General features: G+C 37.5%; 1 protein-coding gene across 1 annotated transcript in view; it reads left to right on the top strand.

The window, feature by feature from the left end:
- ica1 (islet cell autoantigen 1) overlaps nucleotides 1-10,931 on the top strand; it is a 12,146-nt gene extending 1,215 nt beyond the window's left edge. The window contains exons 2-14 of the mRNA XM_025061394.1: nucleotides 825-1,000; nucleotides 1,855-1,884; nucleotides 2,762-2,933; nucleotides 3,646-3,718; nucleotides 5,028-5,151; nucleotides 5,296-5,494; nucleotides 6,463-6,588; nucleotides 6,697-6,795; nucleotides 6,889-6,989; nucleotides 7,783-7,823; nucleotides 7,911-8,168; nucleotides 8,992-9,087; nucleotides 9,836-10,931. Of these exons, the coding sequence (XP_024917162.1) occupies nucleotides 1,868-1,884; nucleotides 2,762-2,933; nucleotides 3,646-3,718; nucleotides 5,028-5,151; nucleotides 5,296-5,494; nucleotides 6,463-6,588; nucleotides 6,697-6,795; nucleotides 6,889-6,989; nucleotides 7,783-7,823; nucleotides 7,911-8,168; nucleotides 8,992-9,087; nucleotides 9,836-9,957 (1,428 nt within the window). The 5' untranslated portion in view covers nucleotides 825-1,000; nucleotides 1,855-1,867 and the 3' untranslated portion in view covers nucleotides 9,958-10,931. The remainder of the gene's footprint in view (nucleotides 1-824; nucleotides 1,001-1,854; nucleotides 1,885-2,761; nucleotides 2,934-3,645; nucleotides 3,719-5,027; nucleotides 5,152-5,295; nucleotides 5,495-6,462; nucleotides 6,589-6,696; nucleotides 6,796-6,888; nucleotides 6,990-7,782; nucleotides 7,824-7,910; nucleotides 8,169-8,991; nucleotides 9,088-9,835) is intronic.
- Nucleotides 10,932-11,883: the final 952 nt, after the last annotated feature.

Consider the following 11,883-nt stretch of genomic DNA (forward strand, 5'->3'; position numbering starts at 1 on the left):
GTTATACTGCCATCTTTCGGTCAAACACAGTAGTGGAATGATGCCGTTCCTAATGTGTGGTCTGGGAGGAACATTTATACCTTACTTTTGATCAGCACTCAACTGCTGGTTGATGTCGAGTGGTACTGAAATTCAATTAAATATTAAAAAACAAGTATACATTTATAATGAAGAAAAATAACCAACTGATAGTTATACATTTCTGTGATATCAAATAGTATGTGATGGAAATGAATGAATATTTAAATCAAACGTGCTGCTTTATCAAGTAGATAGATGAGCCTCAGAGGGCAAAGGATAACCACACTAAATACTAAACTGTAAGGTCTGTCAATACGGTAAAAAATATGATCAATAAATTTAAAGAAATTCGAATATACACAAACAATGTTTAGACATGGATTTGTTAAAGATTAATTAATATATTATCTTATTTATATAAAAATTTAGGTTTAAGTCAAAAAAATAGATAGATTAGCCAACTACACCTAGGTTATTATACACAGGCTAATGTTAGTAAATAACATGCATTAGTTGAAGTTCATTTAAAAGAAAATAAATGATAAAGATTAGCTGGTCTTTATGCAATAATGTAACAAACAACAACAAAAAGGTTCGTTGCATAGATAAAGATTTTGAAGTTTTAACGTTGATCTATAGATTTTTCCATATACGTTGTGGTTTAAAATCATTTTATATTTTTTTATTTATGACTGATAAAATCCTCTTTAGTAAACCAGTAAATATTATATTCAACCTCTGTAATGTAAATTATTGTATTATTATTATTGTATTATTTCTGTCCAAAAACACCTGCTGTTTAGATACGGCAAACGCTGATTTGAGGCGGGGCCAGGAGGAGCACAGTGACGTCATATCGACTGGCTACATTAGCGGCTGCGTAAGTGCACAAACGTCACACGCCTTGGAGAAGCAGGCCTTTCTGATAGAGGAAAAGGGAGATCCCATTTCTACATGAAACAGCTGCAAATGAACAGAGGTTTGTGCGCGAAGTAACGCGCTTCTACTGATAACGACCCTATTTTATCTTCATTTAATATAGAAATTATTGTTATTGTTGAAAAATTAAGAATAACTAATAATAGTAGGTGATGCGTTTCCGCTCTGAGGCTGAGGCGCTGTGTACCGCTGTTGCTAGTGTTTTCGGTAAATATGTAGTTACCTGCAGGAATACTGGTAATTTCACATTGGCCTTCCATTTACTATTATAGTTTATTTATAATATTATATACACTATTAGTACTAACGTTACGTACAGTTGAGTACGTATTCTTGCTTACAAAGTAGTAAGGTTCGGGATGGTGACTTATTGTTTTTATATAGTATATGTTATCTTGATTCACTTACTTTTTCATAATATATATATACATATATATAAATGATATCCACTTTGACTGGTTGATACTGTAGTGCTCATAAATATATCCACTTTCACTGGTTGATACTGTAGTGCTCATAAATAAACACTTTAGTAGTTTTATAGTAATATGAACGAGAAGACATTTCTTAGAAATAATGGATGACATTTTGACCCAAATGAACCAAACTTGGTAAGCACGTTTTCAGATGTTTATTCTGCGTAAGTCCCAAAGCTATTGTATATGTATATACAGTAAAAATGCTTATTTTGAACTTTAATGTTGCCATGTTTTTGCCGTTTTATCCTGTACAGACATTCTTCTGAACATTTTCAGAATTTGTCTTATGTTAATAATTAATTTGACCCATATTTTGGATATGTTGTGTAATTAATTATATTAATATACTGTGTGTACAGTGGTCCACTGATAGCCCTCATATTTTTACCTGTGCTGTGCTCTGATTTCTCTCCAGGTGATTCTGAGATATGGACGGAGGAAATTTGTGAGTAAAACTTTGTGTTATAATTCTTTTTTTTTATTATTTAATATTCATCATACTCAATAAGACACAAGTCAATAGACATTATTTGTAAATCACAAAATAAAGGTGTACTTGACCATTATTGAACATTAATGAGGATGTTTTATTGTTGACCGAGTGATATGTGAACAGTTAGTTTTATTCAAGTTTTAAACAACGAAAAATAGTAATTAAACCAGAGAGGGAAGGTCTGTGCTCTGCTAAAGTGAGACTCGTGAATGTTGCAAGTTTTAATTGGATTATAACGTTGTTCAAGCGTTTAATCAGTTCTAGAACGCAGTTGAGGTTAGTGGCTTTTTGCGCTTTTGTCTAGCGTGCAGAAAGACGGGACAGAATGCTAACATTGAATACATAGGCTATAATTAATTATACAATATTTAAAAAAAAATCAGAGACATAACCACAGATGGAGCTTTTGAACTGGCAGCTGTTTTGAGGTTGAGCTACTGTATTTTGACCATGAACTCCTGGGAAACATGATGCGAGACGACCCGAAAAAAATCTTTTGCGACCCAGTCTTTGGGAAACAATGGTCTAGGTGACTCACCAGACCCAAACCACAACACATGGGTTAAAATGCAGAAAGAGAAAAAAAACAGAGTTTACTATCTGTTTGCATTATCCCGTATCTGAAATATTTGTTTTTCGTTTTGAACATCGAACACTAATGAAATGACCCTCAGCTCATTTGAGTTGGAAACCCCTGGTTTAGAGGGTTAACATACAAGTGTGGTCAGTAATACAGTACCTGAATTAGTCCAGTTTCATCTCAAAACTAAATGTTTTTTGGCCATGACTAAATCACTCTCTTTAACCTCAACCTCATGTGTGACTGCAGTGGTTACTCCAGGGACTACTTTGATCGCTTTATCCAGAGCCAGGACTCGTCCGTGGTGAACAAGTTCCAGCAGAAGTACTGGAAAACTAAGCAAACCCTCCTCAAGGTCACAGGGAAGAAGGAGGATGAACATGTGGTGGCGTCGGACGCAGATCTGGACGGCAAGCTGGAGGTGAGGACGTGAATGTTACATGACATTAAACCATGTTTTCTTTTGTCAAAGTCAGTGAAGGGTGGTGGTGTAGTGGGGGGAATAGAACAGACTTTTCAAAGGCATGGTTATCAAGCTGCTTTCATTGATGTGCGGGGGATTCTCACATTACTTTTGTTGGAGCTGTGTTGTAGCGGAATCACTTAATAGCGTTATCACTTACTTCGATGCAGTCCTATTGCCTGTGCAGCAGTCTGGCAGCCGACAGCAGGACATGATGGAGTTTTTTTGTTGTTTTTTTTTTTTTAAGCTGATGTTTTACCTCTACCCCAGCAGGCTCTTTCGCTCCCAGAACTTTAAGGAGAAACAGGAGGTAGATTTCCTAGCCCCAGGTGTTCTCTGGCCTATATTTTAATTTATAACCTTTTTCAAATTTAAACAGTTCCAGCATTTGCTCAAGGCTGAAAACATGCATTAATCCCCTTGTCTACTCTCCATTATCTCCCATTTTTACTCCAGGACTGAAGGAAATTACAGGATTATAATCGATACGTTATAAAAGCAAGAACACCCAATTTAAATTTAAATCAGGTTGTGTTGTAAACCACAAACAGCTGATATCTCCGTAGTGGATCAGAGATGGTTTAATCCATTTGTGAGGGGATATTAAACACCCTAGGCTTCCAAGTTTGTTTTGACTAATATTTTGAGTTTTTTCTCTTCGGCCTTCCAGGTCTTCCACTCCATCCAGAGAACGTGCATGGAGCTGTTGAAAGTCATCGAACAGTACCAGCGCAGGATCTGCTGTACGTGCAAGTATTTGGTAGAAGTTACTCCATACATGAGGTTATTTTGTCAGATTATGGTGCTTTGTACTGGATCATCAAGCCAGAGCAGAGCTACAGTAACTTCTCTTTTCTACTCAGAAACTTCCCCAAGTATCTGCTCCTACTTTATGGCCAACATTTGGATTCCAGTCACTATTTTCTGGAGAAACAATTTAATTTTTTTACGATGCAGTGGTGTGACCGAGGATTGCCTGTCATACAGTTGTTTTGTGTATTTCTGGTGTCATCACTTCTGGAAGCAGAAGTTGTAAGTTATGGTGAGGCGTAGTCAGCAGAGAGCTCCTCCGTGACGTGATTCCGTATAAATCACGCTCTCAATTGACAGTCAGTGCTGGTGGCCACACGAGAAACTGCAAGTTTCAGCAACTTAACAAAAAAGACCAAAACACTGAAAAAGCCTATAAATTGTCAAATAAAATGGCCCACGGTGTCTCTGGAGCATGTTTACTGCTTCATATTGCCTTTAGATGGCCTTCTCTGGCCGAAAGTTGCGTTTGTAAACCATTGTAAACCACTGGCCATTGTAAACCGTTCAATCATGTGTGCCCAACCCATAGAGAAAACTTACAACTTTTTAGCTGTAGAGGACAGAAGGCTAGCTTCTGTCACGGAGGTAAATCTAAGCAAATAATCCCGATACCTGAAGTAGTAAGTCAGAAAATAACACATTTTTACTGACGAATAGAGGCAGCAGTGGAGCAACATCCTCTGAGTGCTGTGACATTAAATCACTGATTTTTGTCCTTGGTGTTTGGTGCAGGGGGAGAGAATAGTTGGTTGACACAATACTTTGTTTCTTCTGTGTTAGTGAAGAAATTGACAGAAAAAAAATCATTCTTAAGACACTTCGATCAGTATAGATTTTGTTAATTAGCTGATTTGTATCGTAGGAAATTGTACGTTCTTTGTCTGCGTATGTTGGTTTTTCCCATGGTTGGACTTCACAGTCCAAAAATACACAGATTGGAGATCAGGTTAGTTGTTCACTGGAAATTGACCCTAGAGATGAGTGTGAATACTCGTTTATCTCTATATTCTCTGTGGCTCGTGATGGACTAAACTGTCATGGCTCTGACTCCACCACGTCCATGTCAGGAATTAAGCAGTAGAGAGAGTTTCATTTTTTAAGAAAAGAGGGGGAAAAAAATGACCGAATTTACCTTTTTGCTGTACAAGAAAGCCTACTGTCAATGTTGAACAGAGCCAGAAAGAAGGTATATCAGAACAACATGACCCAGAGGTAATATTAACCACGTCGACTATGCAGTTCTGTCACAGGAGGAGAATGAACTGGGTCGATTCCTTCGCTCTCAGGGTTCCCAGGATAAAACCAGGGCCGGAAAGATCATGCAGGCCACAGGGAAGGCTCTGTGCTTTTCCTCCCAACAGAGGTAACAAACACCCACTTTTTTTAATAAATACTAAATTTTATGACACACTTCATCATAACAGCATCATTGTAAAATGTCAGATTTTACAGTTTTTTGCATTTAAATCACACTGTAATTTACTGCGTTAATTGTTTTATTCTACAGATTGGCTTTGAAGAAGCCGCTGTGCCGTTTGTACCAGGAGGTAGAGACTTTCCGGTACAGAGCTATCTCTGATACGTGGCTGACAGTAAATAGGATGGAACAGTCCAGGACTGAATACAGAGGAGCACTGCTTTGGATGAAGGATGTGTCTCAGGAACTGGACCCAGACACACAGAAACAGATGGAGAAATTCAGAAAGGTTTGTTCACCCTACGTTTATGTTCATAGTTCACCTTATTACTGTGGGTACCAGAGGTGGGGTGAGAGTGTGCTGGTACTCTGGACAGAAGTGTGCCGCTGCTGTAATGATTAAATGAAAAACATGCCTCCAGTCACTAGGTGGCAGCAATTCATACAGTGGTTTGTACAGATAAAAATATATAAATCATTAGGTTATCAATAGTTTTTCAGTTCAGGGTGGCTTGAGAACATTTCTACCCCTTGACAGACAATAATTAAGGGCATTTTGAGATTTTTGTTAGAAAGAAAAAAATTCTGAATATTTAAAAAAAAATCAAATTACACCTTTTTGAAAATGTATTTAAGAAACACCTTTTTCAGGAATATTTTGAAAAAAATCAATTTATGGTCAGATGTTGAAAAATTGTAGTTTTTTTTTTCCAGAATTTTTCTTTTGGCATAGTCCTAATCCAACTTGTCATTTTGGTCAGATGTTGAAAAATATGATTAAACGTTTTTTTGGCAAGTTGCTTTCAAAATTCTATCCTGTCTGAATGTTTTTCATCAGATTAAACCATTTTGAGAATTTTGAAATTTTTTGAAACATTTTAAAATTTTGATGAAACTTTTTTCATATTTTTTCATATGCAACTTTTTGCATATTTCTCATCAGATTTTAGCAATCTTTTTAGAAATGTTTGCAATGGAATATTTCTGTCCCATCGATGTGATGAGACTTGGCTCCACACCACTGGTAGCTACTGTTTCTGGACTAATGGCCATTGTGGTTTATTGTGACCTTTTTCTTATGATTTCAGAGATGGTTGGTTGTTTCAATTTATCATTGCTATCAAAGAAATGAAGTCATTTTTTTTATTTCCTAAACTTGAACTGCAGTGTTTTGTGTTTTTGCTTCCACCTACACAACCACACAAGTCAATTGTATCTCTAGATGACCTCCAGCCTTTCATTTCTGCTGTGTCTCAGGTCCAGACCCAGGTCCGTTCCACCAAAAGCAGCTTTGACAAACTGAAGAATGATGTCTGTCAGAAAGTGGACATGCTGGGAGCCAGTCGCTGTAACCTACTGTCACACGTGTTAACAACATACCAGGTACAACACAAAGTCCTGCCCAGCGCACACTGGACATTCACCTTGAGGACTTGTACATCACTGTGCAGATAAATGAACCTGAACTCAATTGTTGTTTTGTTCTCTCAGACCACTCTGTTTCACTTCTGGGAAAAAACGTCCCACACCATGGCGGCCATCCATGAGAGCTTCAAGGGCTGTCAGCATTATGAGTTCTCCATGCTGAAGGTCGGGCAGAGGCTCGACGTAAAATGACCGAATCTGTTACCTGTTGAGAAAATGTCACTAACTTTTGGAATAACAAAGTGATTGATTCTGCAGGCGCTGCAAGACTCCACAAACAAAGGGGTAAAAAAGAAAGGGAAGAAGAAAAGTAAAGCAGAGAAGGAGGAGGGAAAGAAAACGGAGAACTCAGACGAGAAGTAAGCATTGTTGTTTTTTTCATCTTTCATCATCAAGAGTAGGATAACATAGTTTACCTTTTAAATACTTCATCTAAAATGTATTATATTAACTATATCTATATTTTAAATCACTAATATTTATTTTATTTGCTCATGATCTACCAGTACACCAGTCCACAAGGGGGCATTATCTCTGTGTGAAGGCCTGTTTTATGAGCCCACAATAACTATGCCAACATTTAGTTGTTTTTTTTCTTCAGTCCACTGTAATTCTCTGCAGACTATTCAAGTGTTGTACTTATTTCCATTCTGTAGCTTCTTTTGGCCAACTTAGATTTTTGTCTAAACCAGTGGTTCCCTAACGCACTTTGTTTTTTGTTATGTTAATTCCTATGGCTTTACAAAGGGAAATGAGCAGTTATCCTCACAGTGGTACAGTTATAGAAAACAGTGAGATTGAAATTCAGCTGCTTCTTTAAATATTAGTTTAATTTTGTTTGTCTTTTTTCTCTAAAACATGTGTGTCAAAATACGGCCCATGGGCCAGAACTGGCCCGCTTGGGGTTTTAATCCGGCCTGCTTGATGAATTATAAAAAAAAGTACACTTTGTTAAAAAAAATGATTTCATTATAATTAATAGAAAATATATATACTTGTGCTTCTCTGCATGAAAACACCTCTGCTCAAAAAGATCCTCGTAAGATAAAGTTTGAAACTATGGTTCAAACAAAGCTACTGTACTGAGAAAACTGTGTTAAATTGTATATGCAGTTCATGTTCATCTTCACTACTTGTCTTTAATATCTGTAGACTCGTCTCACTTGGTGCTGAAAATGAGACAAGCATACAAGGTGAGACACCACCAAGTTTCCTTGCTTTTCTATATAAGAGACAATTTAGACACAAGTCCTAAAGCGCTTTTTACTGACTCTTACCAGAAAATGCAAACCCGTCCTCGTACTGTGCAGTGTTGGACGAAGAACAGGACAGCCTGGCCTTGTTGAATGAGATTCTAGGCGGCATGTCTGTGGACGAGGGGGACTTTTCTCAAGAGTGGACAGCAGTGTTTGGAGACACAGAGGGGATAAACTCAGGGTGTGAGAGACAAACTGAAGCTCAGGAAAAGGAAGAGTCTTTCTTTCTTCCATCTCAGCTGCTGGACCAGAGCCTGAAGAATCTCAATTCTTCTGTCTCAGGTGAGAACCTCTGTAAAAACAAAATGTGTATTTGTCTAAAAACACAAACATGTTTTACTTACAATATTTAAGTTTCCCTAACTGTGGTGGAATGAGGTCAGACAGAGGTCTACAGAGAAAGGCCTTTTGCATATGCATGTACACTTTACATTAAACTGCAGAACCTTAATTCAGTGGTTCCCAACATAGTTTTGGCTTGTGACCCAATGATGACATCACAAATGTTTGGCTGCATTTTATTTGAACTAGATGTACTGGAAATCAACCAAAGTAAAAGATTACAGTTGTTTAAGACATCAATTTTTTTTACTAATTACTAAACATTTCAGGTGACCCCCTTTGACTTCCAGGTGACCCCCATGGGGCCACGATCCCAAGGTTGAAAAACATTGCCTTAATTTGAGACAAATTGTAGTAAGAGACTTTTCTTAAAATGTATCTGTTCAATATTTTCTTACAAAAAGCAGATTTTTCTTTCATAATGTGATGAAAAATAACAGCAAGAATATCAATTGCCGGTGTGATTGAGTCATTTCTTTTGACTCTGACTACAGACTTGTCATGGAGTAAAATGTCAACAGTACTCTTTCTGCTCATTTTTGTTGTTATCACATTCTTTTTCTTTTTTTAAAATCAGGACTAAAAACAACGCATCATAATGAACTCCCATGAAGTCCAACCTCAACGTTGTTTTGCAAATGTCAGCTTGTATTTATTAAACAATGGCTAGAGACTGTTATTCTCTGCTTCATGGAGCTTATTGGTCATGTATGAAACACCAAATCAAATGTCTCCTGCTAATTGACCTGATTGTGTCTCTCAGATGCAGACTGGAACAGCTTTGGTCAGCAGAAATGTGTCCAAACAACTGAAGCCTCTCCTGATGCCAACTTCAACCCATCTAAAGTGACAGCAAAGGGTGTGTTTTCCATTGAGTGTTTGGATTGTTTTTATTTTATAGTTAAGGACTGACAATCTTTTTTTGAGCCAAAAACTAGTCGACTAGACTAGTACGTAAATTAGAATGAAAATAAAACCCATTAGGCTAAACAAGGAAAATATACTTTTACAATGTGTTTTTTGTTTTGGTTTGAAAAATGTTCAATTTCCGCAACCTAAGTCCATAGAGAAAATAAATAATTTTAGCAAACAGACCCACAATAGCTGCAGATCTACTGCTGCTTCCTGTGGTCAGTTTGGGTCACTAAAACACTGAAAGGTCACAAAGTAATATTTTTGACTAAGTAATGACATTGTTTGCTGACCTAGAAATAGCAAGTGCTGTTTTGTAAAATTATGTTTTTTCTATAAAGTTTGTTGCACAGTAGTGAGATGTGAACAAACAGACACCAACTTCAGTTTAAAGAGATGGAGTGTATAATATATCCTTCAGACCAAAGTCATCTATGGTGCAAAGTACTAGTACTAGTGACTAGGGATGGATCGATACAATTTTTCCATGTCTGATACCAATACTACAACTTGGAGTATCTGCCGATACCGATATCTTCTCCAGCATGCTGTTGCTGAGCTGATAGTTCTGGGCTTAGGTATCGGATCAGACTGACTATAGTTGTGTTTATATCAGACTGATACCGATCCTGAGTATCGGATTGAGCCATCTCTAGTGACTATGTTTAAGTTGTTCATTTGTGTGTATGTTCCAGGAACAGCGGCAGCATCCAGAGACCGCTCAGCCTGGTTCAACCTGTTCGCTGACTTGGACCCACTCTCCAATCCTGACACTGTGGGAAAAACAGACCCGGCACATGAACTCCACACAGCATAGTTCTTCCTTCCTCAGAGTTATACTCACTCTACCAGAAAGAAGAACTTGGTTTTAGTCACAACTGCAGCAAATATTCTTCCTGGTCACCACAAAAGAATCGGTCGTCTCACGGAGGTTTTCAGGACTCCTGGCAAGACTATACCAAAGGTAACTAAAGGTAACTGAAAAGTAAAAGTAAATAGCTGATGATAATGATTGTCAGGTGAGTAATAAGCTACGTAGGCGTTAGCTAAAGGAAAGTGGTGAGAATCAACATTTTCAAATGTTTGGAGAATGTTTAAATGAAAAATTGCTTAAAGAATTATTCAAACAGATGTGGATTATTGAGGTAATTAACTCATCGTCATGCATTGTAATTCATGACCTTTTTTTAATGATGGCTGGAAAAACTTTGCTGCAGTTGATCCTCATTACGAAAAATTATGTCAGGCAAACAGTTACTGAGCCTGAACCAGAACTATGAGCCTTTGACTTTGGCTGACTCAGGTCTAAAGTCCTCTCCTGGTTTTTCTGCATCCGTTTCGGATTCTTGTCACTGATGTTTGCAAAAACAGAAATTAATGAAGGAAAACTATTTAAAAAAATCTGCTTTAAGACAGATTTTAAATATGATCTGTCTCTGTTTGGAGGTTGCATGTTCTCTCCGTGTGTGCGGGAGTTTTCTACCGGCTCTCCAGTTTCCATTCACAGTCCAAACATACAGGATGAGGTTTAATGTTCACTCTAAGTAAACCATAGGTGTGAATGGGAATGCGAATAGTTTTTTATACCATATGAACTGGTGGGCCGCCGGCTCGTAGCCCCCTGACTCTAAAAATGAATAAGTGGTAGAAGATGAATCTAAATATATTCTACCATAAGCTGGCCACTGCATGTTGCATGACTGTGTGATTTCTAATTATTGATCACAGTTAATAGCATTTTTGCTGATTTGTGTATTTTTCTTAAACATTATCATACAAACACTGATGTTTTGATTTTTCAAATTAATGAAATAAATCCAGTTCCCCAGTTCTCCTCCGCCGCAACGTATTTGAATGACATTTTACACATGGAAAGAACATGTTCCAAAAAAAGTTATTTTATTTTGCACCCAAGATTTTCGACCAGAAATGGCCTGAAAGTCCATTTTAGGTTTTCGGCTTTTATCACCAAAATAACACCGCCGAAACAGGAAGTTATGATGACGCAAGCAAAAACCGCCGATAGTGCCAACATGTCTCAACGGTGTGGACGTAATTCAATCTATCTGAGAAAGACCAACAGATAGCTATTTGCAAAACGTGTAATGCGTACTGTAATGCTTACGCTACTTTCACGACGGCGTGCACCTGCAAAGAATTTCTCCACATCGGATTTGATGTACCTCCTGAAATCCAAACATCCCGACCGTGAGCGCAGACCACGAGGTCCCCGCGACATTGACTTCACACCAGTTGGTCCTAATAGAGAACATCCTCTCTCCTCTTCCCCCGTTTGAGCAGCTAACTAAAGAGACTTATTGATTGTTTACATTTTTGGTGCATCACTAAGTTTTATTTTGTATGATGCAACACGTGCCAGTGCTTTCAGGATGGCTACCAGGTAAGAAGATCTCTTTTTCTTTCCATGCTCTTTTTCTGTTCCAAGTTAAACTTTCTGTTATGTCTCCTGCAGATATTTATAATGTAGCAGTTAGCATGCCTGACTATATAAATACACACATGGCAATATTGATGATCATTGCAGATACTGCTAGATTTCCACGTTTAAAAAAATGTTTGTTTTTTTTAGAATAATGCCTATTTATATGAAGTGAACATTTACTCAATCAACGTGGCTTCGTTGTTGCTAACAAAACATGCTGATGTTCCTCATACTCCGCAACTCAATTCTATCTGATCGTGATATTTTGAGAAGTTCAGAAATTATGTTTTTTAGCACAAA

The sequence above is a fragment of the Cynoglossus semilaevis genome, chromosome 13 (genome assembly GCF_000523025.1).
Source record: "Cynoglossus semilaevis isolate Cse_v1.0 chromosome 13, Cse_v1.0, whole genome shotgun sequence".
Taxonomy (NCBI): domain Eukaryota; kingdom Metazoa; phylum Chordata; class Actinopteri; order Pleuronectiformes; family Cynoglossidae; genus Cynoglossus; species Cynoglossus semilaevis.